General features: G+C 41.9%; 1 protein-coding gene across 7 annotated transcripts in view; it reads right to left on the bottom strand.

The window, feature by feature from the left end:
- The window catches only part of RAPGEF4 (Rap guanine nucleotide exchange factor 4), a 337,463-nt gene that overhangs the window by 142,236 nt on the left and 176,406 nt on the right, over positions 1-18,821 (bottom strand). For all 7 annotated transcript variants that reach the window (XM_008064745.2, XM_008064747.2, XM_008064746.2 and 4 more), the window contains 2 exons: positions 6,990-7,062; positions 2,542-2,561 (listed from right to left, as the gene is read on the bottom strand). In XM_008064745.2, coding sequence (XP_008062936.1) covers positions 2,542-2,561; positions 6,990-7,062 — 93 coding nt within the window. The remainder of the gene's footprint in view (positions 1-2,541; positions 2,562-6,989; positions 7,063-18,821) is intronic.

Genomic DNA, 18,821 nt, shown 5'->3' with positions numbered 1-18,821 from the left:
TCTTGATTATTGTATAGGTTCTAGTGTCTTGTGTCATCTAATGTTAAATGATGTCCCTATCAATTACAGCATTAGACAATAATTCAGCAAGTGACTGCCAGTCTATTTGTTTATTCAGAAGTGTAAGTTATGAAAAGAAAATTCTTTTTTTTGCAAGGTAAGTCTGAGTCTGGGAATACAACATAGCTGGCAAGACAGCTACAAACACCCGCCACATGTTGATGTCTGCATATTTGGTTAAAAGTTAAACATGGTGATTTTAAAAATGATGAGTAGGAGCTGGAAGGGAGAATATATTTTTTTCCACAAAGAATCTGTTTGGACACTCAAACAATAGTCTAAGTGCTTTTATTTCAGTCCACAGGCATATTATTATTTTTTAAACATAAGGGACTATAATATTGCCAACATGCAGTTAAAGACGGTAAAGGATGAAAGAAGTCATCATAACTCAATTTGTCTCTTATAAAGGAAAAAGTTTCAATTAACACCACTTTAAGGCTCTTAGGCTTCTTTTTATCTTTCTAGAGCGTCGACTCTGCTCATGGACGTCTTTCATTTCATTTGCTGTCTTTTAACTGATGGCATTGGAAAGCTTTCCAAATAACAGTGGCGATGACACATCTACCTTATTCGCTAATAGTGAATCAAAGTGTGCTTCTCTGTTTGCTAGAGAATGTGACCTGGAACAGAAAATGCACTACTACTAATATTGGGGAGGCAGCCAGACCAGTCCCCAAAACTTTCAGAACAGTATGTTATTAACAGTTCATTGTATCTGATGAGCTCATTGTTCTGCAAACTTCCCATTCCTATTTGGTCACAAAGTGAGCTACATGATGACAGCTGTCAGGCTCTCAGCTTTAGAGCCTTGTGTCCGTTGTCCCTCTGTGGGGGCTCCAACCTAAAGGTCATGGAGTGCCTGAGAGAACCGGAGCCTCCTTTTGAAGCTGAGATCATTTGAGCCCTCCCAGGGCTTGGACATTCTGTGCGTGTTCCCACATCATGGATGGTTTCTTGATGAGGAAGCACAAGGCACTTTCATCATTTTTATTTGGCTAATGATTTGTATATTATTTGTTATAGTACGGATAATTTGGGACATCCGCATCCAAAATAGTGGCAGGATCAGTTTGTTACTTTAGATTCTGAAGGCTTTGCTTTTGAATTTTTAGGAGCCTGATTATCTAAAGCCTTACTCAACACACAGAGATGGTTTTAAAAGCAAAAGATCAAAGTTCATTGAAGAAAGGTATTTTAAGAAGACCCATAAAAGGCAAAGGGACAGCTACTTTATAAAGGGCAAGACATTTTTCAGGGGTGCAATGATAGCTAGGAAATGAAACAAGGCTTGAGAAAACAATAAATACAATAGTCCCAACATTTCCTGAGCTCTATTGTATTTGTCCCTATGCTTTCCACAGATTATCTCATTCAATATTCAAAATTTCCTTTTAAGGTAGTTATGACTAACATCTACATTTTAAAGATGAGACAAGGATGGTTAGACAAATTAAGTAGCTTGTGCAAGGCCTCACAGCTAGGAACTGAAATCCTTTGCTGAACAAAATGAAGTAAAATTTTGGTGTGACATTGCTAGATATTGAACCCAACTTGTAGGGGAATAGCAATGGGTCAGATTCCCAGATTTAACATCAAAACTATGAAAAGAGAAAGACCCAGAGAAAGCTAGAGCCAGATTTCTGAAAAAGGATCCAGAAATAATCTGAATTTAACTAAAACAGGACTGCCCATAGACACAGGACCAAATTCAGACAAAGGAAAGGGTGACAATTCTGTAACATTGCCACTTGGGTATAGCAATCAAGAAACACAATTATAAGGTGACACATCTGAGAGCCAAACACTGCTTCAAATTAATTACTACACATTTCCATCATTAACCCTTCCATGTTAATGTCTAAATTTGGATTCTCGTTAATAAAATTATTATTATTTTTTTTTGCAGGCAAAGATATGCCACTAAGCCACAGCCATTCTTAGAATGTGTTTCTTGGTGAAAGCTTTGTCCTAAATCCTCTACTCTTTTACAGAAAGAGTACAGTTTTACAGAAACAATTATAGCAATTAATTATTTTCAGTTTCCAAAGAGAAATGTTGACATTAGTGCACTTGGATATAATTAGGCAAATTCATCAACTGACCCTGAATTTTATAGCTTATATTCCTACTAAGGAAAAACAACTCGTTTTCTACATGCTATTAAGGCTAATGATTTGTTCTACTGCCATGTATGCACCATGGGAAAAAGAAAACACTTAGCAGTTGTACCATTTGCCCCTAAAATAACCTTTCTTCAGACTAGTTAATATCACAGGCATGTGATGACCATGTCAGAGCAATCAACCCTCTCCCCTTTATATTTAAAAGTGACTCACCAAAGATGCCACAATGAGATTAAAAAGTATTTATTGCTCTGTTGAATGTGGATCAAGAGCTCTCTTTACTGGTAGGGCCACCATGATTATTTTTTACCTTATGACAGTTTTTAGAAGCTAGGCAGGGAGAGTAGCTACTCACATTCTCCTTGTCAGGAATCCCTAAAAGGAGGAAAAAGAGACAGAGAGAGGCCATGAGCTGTATGATCAACCTGTAAAATGTAACTTAAATCCTTTGCTGAACCACCCAAATACAATTTTGGTGTTTTTAATGTGTGTTTCTATAAAAACTTACATAAGGCTGTCTAGAAATATAAAAAATTACATAATACTACTTAAATAAATCAATGAATCAGGAGCAGAGCTATGTGCCCAGAAAACAAAACCCAGACTTATTTTGCTTCCTTACCATATGCTTTACTTTCTTAGAGGTAAAAGCTCTTCACTGATTCATTTACACCATGTCAGCCACTCATCCCACAGACTGAGGCACCAGAATATACAGAGTTTTGGAGCAACACATCAATGCTTCAGCTGTACATACTGTACTTTTACATAGCAAACCACCTCACACGGCTCTGGTGATTTGAACCCAGGGGCAAAGTAGCATGCAAAAGCCACCAGAAAACAACTTCCATTTTGAGCAAAGCAAACTCCAACTGTATGAGCATGGCAGAGGCTGTTTCCAGAGGTAGCTCAGTTTTCTTAGCTAAAATGTTAACTATCCATTCATTCACTCATTTGTTCATGCATTTACAAACATTGCATGAGTATCTACTGCAGGCAGCCCTATTCCTTCTCACTTCCTTTAGGCCGCTACCCTGACTGACATGGTAAGGGTGGCCATACCAGAAGGTTCACAGCTACAGTAGAACTTAATGTTCCCAGAAGAGCAGGCATAAATGGCCTTATAAATTGAGGAGACCAAAGCACATGGTTTTTAATGTGTGGTTTGTAACTAACTTCAAACTAGTGGAGAAGTGTGAGGTGGTTTGCAATGTAATAATACGATACATCCAAATTCTGGGTAAAGAGGACATTCTGCATTTATATGAGGGACCACACTGGATTTACAATATTGGCATTAAAAGAGCTGAATGCTCACCCTGGCTGCAGCAGCATAATATGCAGGAAGAGTAAGAATAGAAGAGACTATTTGGAAACACTCCCTAATTAAAGCTTTGACTCCCAACTGAAGCAGCACCAGGGCATAAAAACACAATTCAGAAGCTCAAGATATAGAGAGTTGTTCTCTGAAACAGAGACTACTAATAAGCACGCTTGCCATCACTTTTCAGAACTATCAGAACAGGAAAGATTGCCTGATGGCAGTACTCTGAGGCTCACCTTGAATCATCCATCCCTCCATTCATGTATTAATCCATCCATCCACCCATCCATCATCCATCTGTCCATCCATCCATCCATCCATCCATCCATCCATCCATCCATCCATCCAAAACAACTAGAGTTGACTACATGAAGTATATGAGAAGTAACAGAAGCTTATTTTCTAGGAGGTTCAATAAGTTAAATTCACAGTTACACAAATCATCACATATGAGTGGCTGGAAATCAGAGTGTCTGCAGAGAAATAATATTGACAAGGTGATTTGAGGCCATGCAGGAACTTGAAAGTTGGGCTGAGGCATCAATAGTCTTAGAATTTCACCTGCCAGCCGGGCTCGGTGGCTCAGTCTGTAATCCCACACTTTGGGAGGCTGAGGTGAGTGGATTGCTTGAGCCCGCGGGCTCAAGACCTGCCTGGGCAACTTGGCGAGACCTCATCTCTACAATATATCAAAAAAATTAGCCGGGTGTGGTAGCGCATGCCTGTAGTTCCAGTTACTTGGAAGGCTGAGGTGGAAGGACTGCCAGAGCCCAGAACATCAAGGCTGCCATGGCCGGGAGTAGCTACTGCACTCCAGTCTGGGTGAGAGAGTGAGACTCCAACTCAAAAAAAAAAAAAAGAATTTCACCTGCCATTGCCCATGACAGGCAATGGAAAATTATTAAAAGGTTATGAATAATAGAGGGATTAAGATCAGGAAAAAGGAGGGAAGGAAGCTATCCAAAACTAAAAGCCATTTAAGACAAAAATACCAGATGCAATGGCTGGTCCTTTTGTCTGAAATCTGGTTTGAGCAATCAGCAATGAAGACATTCAGTTGGGGAAATTTGAATATGGACTGGGTGGTGGATGTTAGTAAGGAAAATTATGCCAGTTACTGGGTGTGTGATAATGGTATTGTGGTTCTACATGGAAAAGTCTTTACTTCTGAAAATGCCTGGTGAAGTGTTTGGGGTGAAATATGTACATATGTTTAGAAGAAGGATATATACCAGGATATTAATATTAAAATTCATATTAATTTATCATTAAAAATAAGTTATACATGCACTAAAATGTTGATATCAGTTAAATCAAAGGATGAAAATAAGGGCATTAATTGTACCATTCTTTCTACTTTCTGTACATTTGAAATTTTTCATAATAAAAAAATTTGTTTAAAGTTTTGTGGAAATCAGGTGTAAGGTAGACCAAGGGTGACATACTTAAGGTTCAGAACCAGTTGAGTCATTGCTGCCCTCAATCAAGAAGCATGAGGCTCTCAGCCAGGTGGCTGTAGAGGGAACAGAACAGAAGACTACGAATACTGCAAAGGAGAAGCAAGGGTCACATGAGAGACTGGCCTCTGTGGTTGGGGGCAGAGAAAGGAGGAATCCAGAGGTTTGGAACCCAGTATTATTGGAGAACAGCAGAGTTGCTGGAACTGGGCCTTTCAGGAGGAGGGACAGGTTTTGTGGGAGTCAGACTGTGTTCCCTTACCAGTGTTTTGAGGTTGAGGGGCCAGCAGTACACCCAGGTAGAAAGACAGTCGAGAGTGATCTGAAAAGTTAGGCTGCCCCTCGGAGGAATCAAACAGAGGTGCTGGTTCGGGAAGCACTTGTTTCAGTTGCAGGAATGAATGTGATGGTTGAGGGGGAGGTATGGAGAGGAAAAGGAAAAGAAGCCACAGTTTGACTCTTCAGCAATGTCTAGGTTTTGGGGGGAGGGGAAGTACCAATGGCAGAGACAAAAATGCAAAATGGTCAGTGAGATCTGAGAAACCCGGGATAACGCAGCTGAGCCCTGGGAACCAAAGGAGAATGGAGTCTGAACACATATTACTCAAAATCAGAAAACATGGGGAACAGGAAGGATTGGGTCTGGTTACTGGTTGGTCATGGTAATTTTAGAGCGGTTTATTCAAGAAGGATGGGGGCAGAAGCCAGGCTTTGAGGGCTTGAAGAACGATTGGGAGTGAGAAAATAGTAGCCAGCACCATTTGGGTGTTTATTATATGCCTGGCACACTTTTAAACATTCGACATATTTTGATTTATTTAACCCTCATATTCAATCCTACGAGGAAACTGGGCACAGGGATATTAAGTGCCTTGCCTGAGGTCACACAGCTAGGAGACAGCACAGCTAGGATTTCACATCAGGTGCTTCTCATTAGCCTGTCATCTCTAGCTCACTAGGAGAGAAACAAAAATCAAGAACAGAGGACAGAGAAGACAGACCCTCCCCTCCTTTCCTACCTTCCTTCACTGTAGGACAGTAGAAGGGAATGGGTGGGGGAGAGCTGAGGCTGCTCAGAAATTGTGAAACAGGGGAAGGAAAGTGAGGATGCTCACTGGAGCTCTTGGCCAAGCAGGAAGAAAGATCTGCAGAAAGTGACAAGTCTGGGAGGGAGGTGGGATTTCCAGGAGCCAGGAAGTGGACGTGAAGGGTGACTTCGACTCTGAAGATGCGTGGTGTGGCAGTGCTGCCTGCTGCATCACTGTGTCTGCTAGTTGGAGCTCCACAGCTCCAAGGATTCCGGTATCTGGAACCTCTGAGCCCTGCATCTATAGAGCCATGAAATGTGCACTCTGGTCTGAAATAAAGATGTCGTTTTCTAAACAGGTCTTCCTGAATAAGACCGAATGTGCCCCTGCCCGGGACAGAGGCTCTGTCTCAGCCAGTTTATTTAGTTTATTTAGGGTTTGTGGCTGTCTGAATTGTGTGAGCTTTGTGTGTGTGTGTGTGTGTGTGTGTGTGTGTGTGTGTGTGTATGTGGGGTAAAAGCACCTACACATCTACAAAGGCCTAGAATTTGAAGAGACATGATTTAAGAAGCTTAAATAAATGACTCACACTTCTCTCCTTGATCAGTAGAGTTGAAATATGCAAGAGGTGGGGCTCTCAGGTATCTGGATGTGACTGAGACAAATTCAGTACATGAATTCCATTTTTCAAAGGGCACAGAAATAACCCTGGATTTCACTCTAAAATGAAGATATTTTGCAAAAGTATTCTGAGCACCCAGAAGTCCCAGCTGGCCCCAGAGCATACTCCCTTATTAGCTAAGACCACAGAATAATATTATATTAACTATTTCTTTGATAATATCTCAAGTGTGAGCTGGCAGGTTTGTTTACCCACAAGAGAGTCTGGAGACTTACTCTGCCAAGCTGGTGTAGGACATATTTTTTGTCACATGAAAACACACACCACACAGACAGATTTTTAGATACAAAAATGTTCACATTCTCCACTTACTGTCATTGTTAGAGCCCGTTTCCATAACACCATAAGGAGGAGCCAGAAGTCCTGCCATATACTGCCGATATTTCTGAAAGACAAGATTGTAAACTCAACACCCAGATATTTACTTGCTTTGAGCATTCATTTATTTGCATGTTAAAAGCAGAAATGTTGCGTGTCAGGAAGTCTCTGAGCCCTGTATTTATAGAGCCATGAAATATGCTCTCTGGTCTGAAATAAAGACGTTGTATTCCAAACAGGTCTTCCTGAATAAGACTGAATGTGCCCCCACCCAGGGCAGGGGTTCTGTCTCAGCCAGTTCATTTATGTATTTGTGGCTGCCTGAATTGTGTGGGCTTTCTACCCTCCCTCCAACCCCTGCACCCTTCCGCATCCCCATGAACACAAGCTCAGCTTTTTGTAGAAGGAAAAGGCACTCAGCTTTAATAGATGCAGATACAAATAAATGTGCTGCCTTTTTAATAGGTGAATGGCACTGAATCAGCTTCTTTCAAAGCAAAAAGAAATGAATCTCAAGAAAAATGTCTGTTTTGAAAGAAGCTGATTCGCTTCCATTTACCTACTTCTTTTTACACTGTACACCTGCCTGTTAAGTGACCTCCAAAGAAGTTTTGGTATGTGTCAAATAAATTAGTTTGGCTTAATTTAGAACCCTTTGGATTACCTTGAACTGCACTTGCCAGACTTTGTATCCAGGCATGCTCTCAAACCTAAGGCTTAGTGATAGGTATTAGCCCCGAGAGTCTGTGTTGTTTGGGACACTTGATGGGCACAAAGCAATCTAGAGCACCCAACTACAGATGAATGACATTTACAAAGAAGGAAAATGGATATTAGCCACCCTCTCTTCTCAGATAATACATACAGTCTTCTCCCCTTTCAGAAAGGAAGTTGGGCGTTTTTATTTATTGCATGGTGTCATGTATATTTATGGATTATAATTATGATGACACATACATGTTAAGCAGCATCAAAAGAATCAACATTCCTGGGTTACACAAACGTCAGCAGAAAAGACTTCATCTGTAGCAATGGGCAGCTGGCAATATGCAGTATTTGGGCAACCATCTGGCCCATTTGGTAGATTTGAATGGTATTTGTAATGTGACATTGATGCTTTCTCAAAAGAGCCTTCTAGGCAAGATGTGACTGACTTTTTTTTTTAAGATCATTTTTTCTTCTCGTTCTGAGGCAACTATACTAACACCTGCATGCAAACATTAAAACCTGATTTTCTCTGCCTCTTAGCTCACTAATCACTCAAACATACCCACAGGACCAATATATCACCCTGCATTCCTGATATTTCCTTTGATAATTTCCCAGTTTGGATTCTCTTCTTTCTTATGACACCATCTACTCTTCTTCATGAGACAGCATTCATTAAGCACATTTCTGGGTATATTATTCTGGACTCTAACTAAACATGACAGGCTCAGAGAGAGAACAGATAGCAACTGGTTCTGTTGCAAGGTTTTGGGACCCCCCCCACCCCATAACCTTTTGAGTTATTACTCATGCCATTAGCAACTCCCCAACAGGCTCCTAAAGGAAATAATTCATATTAAAGGTGGTATTTCACTTTGCGTAAAATTGTTGTCTTGGATGTGACCAATGTTCTTTGTCTCAGGCACTTCAATGTCCACAGAACTCCATGGAAATGCCTTCCTGATTTCTTTCTTCAAACCCTACAGCATCTGGTCTGTGACTCTTTCATGGAGCACTGTATTAGACCTGCCGCTAGTGAAAACAGAGAACAGAGAATCCCTTTGCTTTGGGTAGGAGGTATGGGCTGGATTTCAGAATGTGTGTATTGAGCACCTACTAGGTGAAGACAGTATCCTTAGCACTGGGCTCACTGCAGAGCAAGTACAAAACAGCTCTCTTATACTTGTGAAACACCTACTTTCTGTAACACAGGGCACTATGTCTTACACATAGTACAACTTAATAGTTATGTGCTGAATTTCTAAATTTTTATAGAGAATTTCAAATAAATATAAAAATAGAATTCCAACATATTCTACATCCAACTTCAATAAGTACTAACTCATGACCAATATTATTTCCTCTACATATCTATCCACTTACCCCTTCTAGAAATATTTTGAATCAAATCCCAGAAATCATATAATTGAATTGAATTGAAATTGAAATACTTAATCCATAAGTATTTCAATTTCTAAAAGGTAAGGACTCTTCCCCCCCAAACAAAACCACAATATAGTTGTCACAGCTAAAAAAATCTTCATAATACCCAGTCGATGTTCAAACTCCTAGTTGTTTCATTAATGTCACTGCTAATTTCAATTTTAAAATAATTTATTTAATAAGACAACATCCAGTATACCATTCCAGTATAACAGCTTTTGGTATAGTGAAGATTACAAAAATAGGGTTGAAGTATTTATACTTGTAAATTGAAAGTCAACCTCTTAAAATTGGTGGAGCACTTTTTAATAAAATTCACTAAAGCTAGGAAATTGATTTCTTATGTAGCACACTGAAAACTACCCAATATTAATTATGATAAAGCAGCTAACTGGGATAAAACTTATATCAGAACATGAGGGCTTCTAAATTATTTGCATATTGCTTGATCTATGAGCAGCATTTCATCTTCCAAGCACAAGTTTAAAAAGCGATCTATGAAAGAAAATACCATATGAAAGGATGCTGAACCTCACTCATAACAGAAAAGCATGTTAAAACTAGAGCAATATCCTTTGTTACTTGTAAGATTTGGTAGAGTTTTAAAAAGTTTGCTAATACACTGTTGAAGAGGCAGAGAAAACAGGTTTTCTCACATATTGCTTATAGGAGTGTCAAATGACACAACCTCAGAGGAAGGCAATTTGGAAGTATCTATCAAATTTGAGAATGCATATTTTCTTTGACTGAGCTAGGAACCTCCTTCAGAGGACAGATGACAAGCCTCCTGATATACTCGAAAATATATGCAAACACATGTACCTGTTTGTAATAGCCAACAAAACAACAACAAACAGGAAATAATCCAAATGTCCACAAGTAGAGGACACCAGGTTACTTCCTGATAAACAGGTAAGGATGGGTTCTTTCTTGATAAATAGATAATGTTGAAATAGTAAGCAGCCATGAAAAAGAACAAGGTAGCACTGCCTATACAAACATGGAATGATCGTTACAATACATGTTTAAATGAAAAAGCAAACTACAATATGGTGTGGATATCATTTTGTGAGAAAAAAAGAGTAGATGTTTGTGTGTGTGATTATATGTAAATATTTGTAAATGCATAGCCTATCTCTGGACACATACACAAGGAGTAACAAAGATTGTCTCTGGAAAAGAGAGAGATCTATATAGCTGAGGATGACATGTGAGAGAGACTTAGTTTTCACTGTATATCCTTTAGAACTTTTGACCTTTGTACCATAAGACTCCAGAACAGTTAAAGTTCTTAATGTGCTTTTGAGCTTTTATATTAGATTTCATTTGAAGAAAGAGTTCCACTGCTAAAACAACAAGCAAACACACAAAACAAATAAACCATACAAAAATCAAAACCAAACAATTTTTAAAAGAAGGAAGAAAATAATTAAGAAAAATAAAAAGGCCATGTATGAGTGCGCTGGTTAACCTTCCCAGCTGATCCCAGTCTATAAGTCATCCCAGTGCAGGAACCAACACATGAGGGAAGAAACCTCCAGATAATTCCAAATTCCAGCCAGCCAAGTTACCGCCAGTATTCAAGTCATCTCAGTCATTTGAGTAGTCCCAGATGAGGCTCCAGATATCATGGAGCAAAGAGAAATTATTCCCACTGCATCCTGTTCAAACTCCTGACCCTGACCCCTGTAGAATCTATGGGCATTATACAGTGGTGGTTGGTATATGCCACTAAGTTTGGCATAGTTTGTTACACAGTGATAGAATAGGTAACTAGAGCATAATTCGGTATCTGAAAGTGAGGTGGTATTATAACAAAACCTAAAACTGTGGCATTAACTTTGGGATTAGAAGGTAGAAAAAAGCCCGATGGGGTTGGAAGAGACTTTTTTTTTTTTTTCAGTTGGAGTCTCACTCTGTCGCCCAGACTGGAGTGAAGTGGCCGCTCCCGGCCACCGCAGCCTCGACCCGCTGGGCTCCGGCGATCCTTCTGCCTCAGCCTTCCGAGTAGCCGGAATTACAGGTGTGCGCTACCATGCCCAGCTAATTTTTTGATTTATTGTAGAGATGAGGTCTCGCCTGCCCAGGCGGGTCTCGAATCCGCGGGCTCAGGCAATCCACTCACCTCAGCCTCCCAAAGGCGTGGGATTACAGGCTGAGCCACTGAGCCCGGCTGGTGGAAGAGACTTGATGAGGACAGAAAGAAGAATATGAGGGAGATATTATTGGAAGATGGAGGACACTGACCCTTGTTATGTGGTAATAGAAAGTTTAGCGAAACTGCTACCTTAAGATAGACAAGTAGGACCTCATCAAACGACAAGCTTTTGCAAAGTAAAAGAAACCAAGAGAGCAGGGAGACAGCCCACAGAATGGGAAAAAAATATTTGCCAACTGTATATTTGACAAAGGCCTAACATCTAGGATCTACAAGGAACTCAAACACACCAAAAAGAAAAAATCAAAGAGTGCCATTAAAAAGTGGGCAAAAGACATGAATAGACACTTCTCCAAAAAAGGCATACAGGTAGCTAACAGATAGTCCAGTTGGACTTCAGGATTGCTATATACTGGCAAATGTCAGGTGCCACTCATTCCAACCTCTCTTGTTGAATGGGAGTGTCTGCTGCAATTTCCCTATCCCTTATCTCCTTGTTTGTTGAGTGTAGGGGGCACGTAACTTGTCTCTTTTATTCATAGATCTCAAACTGAGAAGAAGCATACTCAGGAAATGATATCTGAGAAACAGCATCTGAGGTGCCTCCTCATCCACATCTAGACCTGATTTAGCTGGTGGAATCCTAGACTTTGAGTTGATGCCATAACAGGAAAAAACTGAGAGTCCCAAGAAAGGAGAGAGTGTATTTTAGAGGTAGGAGGGCTGTGAACAACTGTTGTGGCCAGACAGTGAACTGAAGCAGACTGCATTTTCTAAAGATGACCACAACACTATCTCTCACCAACATGCCTTTCTGAAATGTGGCCCTCTATTTCCTTCATCAAAAGGGAGCATCTGATCCCTTCTTTGAACGTGGGCTGACCTTTGTGATTCTCTTGTAACCCACAGAATGCAGTGGGTGTGATGCTGTGTGGCTTCCCAGGCGAGATCAGAAAAAGCCTCGCAGTTTCCACTGTGGACTCTGGGAAGACTTACTCTCCAGATGCTTTCTCTTGGGTGCTGCCTCTCAGAAGCCAACTGCCACACTGTGAGAAGCCTGAGCTACACAGAGAGGGCACCTGGAGGTGCTCTGGTCTAACAGTCCAACGGAGCTCTGCCCCAAAGTCTCTTAAGGAGTCCAGCTTCTAGGTGCTCAAATCAACTCAAGACTTCAAGTCTTCCCAGCAGAGACCAAGACCGTGTGGAGCAGAGACGAGTCATCCCTCTGCACCCTTTAGAATTCCTCAGAGAATTCAAATGTGTAGTATAATGGTGGTTGTTTTGTACTACTGATGGTCTTGTGTTTTATCAGACAACAGATAAAAGGAACGTACCCTGTCAGAGATTAAATGTGTGCCACTGTAGAAGTTCTGGCTTCTACAATGAATAGGTGGGGCTAGAAGTTTCCCTTGGAATATCAATGAGCCACCTTTCACAGGTAGCTGTAGAGTGTGTCCTCAAAGTGGTGTGCAAACACTGTTTGTGTTTATAGGATGTGATGGAGAAACTACCTAGAGGTTATTGGAGAGAAAAGGGACATTGGGCTCTAGTTTTCTGCAATGACAACTGCTAAACCAGATGGCACTATGTTTGTGTGACCTGGAATAGATGGGCCAAGGGCACAATTTTGAGAGCCCAAGCCTGGAGCACTCTTGGCTGAGCAAACCTTGAGGCTATAAGATCACCCCCTGTGTCTGTCCTGCCAGGGGCTGGATAAGTGGGGTTGGCCTGCAGCAGCATTTAGTGTCACTCACAGAGTGTATGTGGCACCTGACAGTAGGAATCATGACACAGGTGGAATGAGCGGACAGCCCTCTCTCTTGGATGACCATGCAATGGTTGGAGGAATTCCCTTTTCTTATAAAATCCAGAGACAGGGAGATTTGGGACTTAGATGCTGGGCAACCTTCTAACAGGGCTTATTGGTGTTCAGGTGATGAACTGAAAAATAAGAGAGATGACTGTATCAGTAACCCTGGATGGTGGAGGAGTTCATATCTTTGTAGACTTTTAAAAGTCATTTCACATTTTCTGAAAAACAGAAAAAAGCTTAAGAGGATTATCAAGGCCATGCTTAATAAGGCCCACATATATAAGGCAGCTTAAACCTGGGGTTCACAGTGTTTCAGAGGTGACTCAGCAGATCTTTACAGTCGTTATTCGATGTCACCCCCCCACACCTTTCACACTTGCTGCTGAGATGTATGGTGGCCTGGCTGAGCTCTTGGACGATGTCCTCTCTGGGCCCCGGTGGATCTCCCTCTGCACACTCTTCCCCTGGATCCCAACACACTCCGACACCTCAAATGAGTCAATGGCCACACTTGGTCATTTTCAAGTCTTCATATGCATGTGGGAAAGAGCTACGGTTTTGGCTCAAGTACAAAAACAATAGCAAATTACCAGAAATAAACCAACAGTCAGGTGAAGAAAAAGAAAGAGTTAAAACACCGAATCAGTGCTTTGGGGAAACAGTGAGCACTAGTGTTACTCCCACACTCCCTCACCATGGCCTTCAGGATGCATGGTTCATTTGTGACTCCTGTGGGATAGTATGGGCTTTTATGTGTGTTACAGAGGCATTCTGTTCATTTCCAGATACGCTTCTACAAGGCTCTTTCTGGGGTATGGGATGGGGTGCACAGCAGACCACCAGTGTGGATTTAGTTCTGCCTCTGAGGCCTTCCTGTTAGGGAGGCCACCCTGTTATAATGCTGATCCAGAACATGGGATATTCCCCTGGCTGGAGGACTCCTGAACACTCCACTTCCCAGCTCTCCAGGACCTTTGAAGACAGTTAAGAAATCGGTTATTCAAATGACAAGAAGGCCTCAGGGGTCTTTAAGGGTCTTGAAAGCACTTGGTGGGCTTCTCAGGCTCTCCTCTTGGCTTTGCCACTAATCAGTTGGGTCTTCGCAGACAAGTCCTCCAAGCTCTCTGGCTTCAGTCTCTTTATTAGTAAGATGGGTGCTTTGAATTAGATCTACTTTGCAGAAGCTGGGTCTCCCTGGAGGACCTCCAGGAAAGGTTGTACCATGCAAGCATGGCCTTGAGCGCCTATGGCAACTAGAGTGTCTTTACTTTCATCTTTTTAATAGATTAGAGTCCCAAGATCAGTTTCATTTAAAAAATGACTTGGCTCCTAAAAATTTAAGTTGTCAAACCACAAGATTAAATCATTTCTAAATTTCCAGCCAGACAGATGTCACTCAAAGATCTCCATGAAGAATCAACAAAGACTAATTTGGGATTTGTTTAGAAAGCATTAGGGACATTAGCCTCTGTTAAGAAAATATCCATGTCCACGTCCAGGAGTGGTGGCTCAAGTCTGTAATCCCAGATCTTTGGAAGGCTGAGGCAAAAGAATTGCCTGAGTCCAGGGGTTCGAGACTAGCCTGGGCAATTTGGCGAGACCTCATCTCTACAATAAATAAAAAAATTAGCTGGGTATGGTGGCATGCACCTGTGGTTCCAGCTATTTGGAAGGATGAGGCAGAAGGATCGCTTAAGCTCAGCAAGTGTAGGCTGTGGTGATCATGAGTGTGCCACTGCATTCCAGCCTGGGCAACAGAGTGAGATTCTGACTCAAAAAAAAAAAAAAAAAGTCCATGGTTGTAGATTGGCCACATGACAGTGTGCTTCATAACTGAGAGGTTTATCAGCCAAACTGGCACTAAGAATTTAACTGAGCTTCATCAAGGTGCAGCGCTGACCTTCTCAAGCAGGGGGTGCAGACACCCGGTAGGGCACCCAGCTCAGCAGAAAGGGATATGAGAAGAACAAACAGGAGCTCTTCCTGGAGCTTAAATTTTATTTTATGTCAAGTAGTTTAAAGGATTATTTTTATACTTTTATATTATGGAGTAGAAAGCCAAATTTGCATAAATTTCAAAGATTAAAGCATGAGACTTCAAAGAAATTCTGAGTTGGCTGCTGGCTACTTCCAGCTACAAAGGGTCTAGACCCCAGGCACTATGTATTGATTTCCTCCGCATTCGAGAACTTCAGTGGAAAAAGTCAAGAAGCTCTGATGTTATGGAAAGCGTGCAGATGTTGGCATCACACAAGACTGGGGCCTTAATTCTGATACCCCCACATGGCACCTGTGTGAACTTGGGAAAGTTACTTGCCTCAGTCTCCTGGGCAAGGAAACTGGGATAATAATACCCATCGCTCAGGACCATTGTGAAAATAAAAAACCTATAATATTAGACATTTAGTAAATGTTTGCTAATAATACTGATAATTATAATAATAAGCCAAGGAAGAATCAAGCTAACCACAGTAGTTTATATAATATTTTTTAACCTGACAGTCTTCAACTTAGAGAAAAGAATTTTCTACATTACAATTTCACATTACTGAGACTGTTGATATGCACGCAGTATGAAGACCCACAATACACCTAATGATCTGTCTGCTAAATGGGACTGTGGAAAAATTAAAATTTAAATCACAGATTTTTGTTGTTTTTTGTTGTTTTTGAGTCAAGATCTCACTCTGTCACCCAGGCTGGAGTGCAGTGGCATGATCGTGGCTCACCAGTTTTGACCTACTGGACTCAGGTGATCCTCCCGCCTCAGCCTCCCGAGCAGCTGAGACTACAGGCATGTGCCATCATACTTGGCTAATTTTAAAAAAATTTTTTGTAGAAATGAGGTCTTGCTATGTTGTCTAGGCTGGTCTTGGACTCCTGGGCTCAAGCAATCCTACTGCCTCTGCCCCCTAAAGTGTTGGAATGATAGGCATGAGCCACCACATCCAGATAGATTTTCTTCAATAATTGTATAAGATACTACCTGCTTTTTTAGCTAGGTGGTAAACTAGGCCAAGGAGAAAGTAGTAAGTTCCAAAGTGAGGGAGAAAGGAAGAGCACAAGAGAACCCAGAAATAATAAACATAAGTAAAGCCTTTCAGTCATCAGAGCTATTTGTAATTAATAAAATACTTTAAACAATTAATCTGTAAATTATAATTGCCAGTGTTTAAAGCAAAGTCCGTGACTGTGGCTCAGAATAGAGAGGGGAGAGGAAAGGAATGAAAAGGGATGGGGGGTGGGGAACAAAAAGAGGGAAGGAACAGGCTAGTGAGATCAGATGCCGTCCCCAAATCAAGCTGTAGATGTACTATGACTAGACAAGGAGAGACAAGAGATGACAGCCTCAGAAAGGTTAAAGCCCAGTCTGTCTCTCAGCCAATTAATTGCCCCTCCATGACAGAAGAAGACACAGTCCTGGCAGGGCAGGACTCCCTATCCTGGAGGTCAAGGCCTCCTTGGCACTCTGTGAGGTCATTTTTAGATGTTCTCCAAGCTGCTGCCCTCTGCCAAGGCCCATCCTGGCTGCCAGCAGGAACCTCCACCAGGGAGGCCAGCACTGCACGTGACTGCTGGCACACAACTGTCACCACAGTTCCCCTAGCCAGCAGCAGCCAGGCGGAGACCTGAGCTTTGGACACACTGCTTCCCAGTAACTATCCCTTTGCCTCCCCCCCTTCCCCTGGGCAATCATCAGGCTGTAGGGTAATCATAGCTAGCTCCCTGGGGCTATGTGTTTGAAACCCCTAGGCAAGCATAGTTAACACTAGAAAAATACTGAAAACAGGAAGCCACAAGGATGATTGACAGGCATTGTAGCAAGCACCTGGGAGTGGGTGGACATGTGCTCAAAAGAAGAACAGGTGAATGAGAGCTCAAGGTCATGGTGGGTAGCACCCAGGATTGAGAAAGAACGGTTCTAGGGATGTGGGGACATGTCTTATCATAAGGTCCCATTCATTATATTTTACGAGGTTCTCCCAACATACCAAGGCTGAGCTCACAAAATGTCATGACAAAGAACAGGTCACCTGCACCTTCTCTGAAAGTATCATGATCAGACAGTAAAATAGCTTAGAGGAGTGATATGTTTAGGTCTCTTTTCTCTGTTTTTGTTAAGAGTTCTTTCACTACCTCTAGATGAACACAACACATTGCTCTAAAACCCCAGAGTGCTAGAGACTTCCTAAGCACATGGATAGTAGGAAAGAAAGCAAAAAACAAAGCAGTTATAAGTGGAAACTTGCAAGTAGAAGCTTTCTCTACCCATTTGAAGCCACATGCACTGCTTTTCCCATAAGAGATTATCGGCTGGGCTGAGTGGGCTTCTTATGACAAGTTACTGTTTCCTTGTTTCTTGATTTCCATAGCATCCACACAATCGGGCACAAAGAACTTCTAAGCCACTCATCAGTGATGTCCAATGATATCCTTTGGTCCTATTGTATATATATTTCTAAATGGAGGCAAAATTCTGCCTGCCAACTCATGGTAATTTGTAATTCATGGCCGACCTTCTGAGAGTGGTAGTCTGGAGTATGATACTCACAGCTATAGCTCTGATGGCAGATGCTTCCCAAACCTGAATCCTTTAAGAACCCTACACTAAAGCCCAACTAGGATGATGCTGCAAGTAAGTAAGTGAAGTCGCTGACAAAACCATCTGTGAGAAATGTTCCCTCCCCACGGCCTGTGAAGGTGCCCAAGATTTTGACCAATTGGTGCATGGGCCCCCAGGTAGTCTCAAGTAAACAGCAGATTTATTACTTGTGAGGAGTAACAGTTTAACCAAGCCCCAGTCAGACAATAGTCGGATGAACCCTGAAGCAACAGGAAAATAAATACACATTAAGTCAACAAATATTGACTGCATATCCACTCAGTGGTGTCTCAAAGGAGGCACGATAAAGGACTCATGGACTTGCCTAGTGAGGAGGACAGACATTCACACACAAAAGTACCAATAACTATATCAGCGCAATGGTGCTAGATGCTAGAAAGGAAACAAGTGTAGGGTGCATTGAAAACCTGGTGAGGACCAGGCACAGTGGCTCACAACCATAATCCCAGCACTTTGAGAGGCTGAGATGGGAGGGCGGGGGGATTGCTTGAGGCCAGGAATTCAAAACTGACGTAAACTCTGATTGCCACTGCACTGTAGCCTGGGTGACAGAGTAAGACTCTGTCTCGAAAAAATGATTGGGTGGGAGAGTGTGCAGCAAATTTAGATTCTGGAGTCAGGAAAACAATATGGACTCTGAAGCTGAGGAAGCTCGGAGGTAAGGGGCTGGAAGAAGGGAGAAAGAGCCCTCCAAGTAGAGAAGGGACAGGTAGGGTATTAAGGGACAAAGAAGGCCAGTAGAGTGGAGAGTAAGGATGAGGGGGGTTGGGCAGGATGGGAAGGTGGGGAGGCCTCAGCATGCAGGGACCAGGAAAGGCCTTACCAGTCCCATAAGGATTTTGTCCATTATCCTGGTATTTGGATTTTTAAGTGAAGAAGTGACAAGAACAGATGGGTGTTTTAAAAAGATCATCCTGGTGCTGAAGGGGAGGGCAGGTCTGAGTGTGGCCCCTCAAAGGGGCCTGAAATGGGGAAAAGAGAAAGAGAATGGGGAGGAAAGTGTGTATGGAGTAGAGAAAGATGAAGAGACTACATTCTTTCTTTCAATTTTTTTCATTTTTTGAGTTGGGGTTTCACTCT

This window comes from Carlito syrichta, unplaced genomic scaffold (assembly GCF_000164805.1).
Source record: "Carlito syrichta isolate Samal-C Ts95f unplaced genomic scaffold, Tarsius_syrichta-2.0.1 Scaffold307991, whole genome shotgun sequence".
NCBI lineage: Eukaryota > Metazoa > Chordata > Mammalia > Primates > Tarsiidae > Carlito > Carlito syrichta.
The sequence above is the reverse complement of the archived record's forward strand: the minus strand, read 5'-3'. Positions and strand labels throughout refer to the sequence as shown.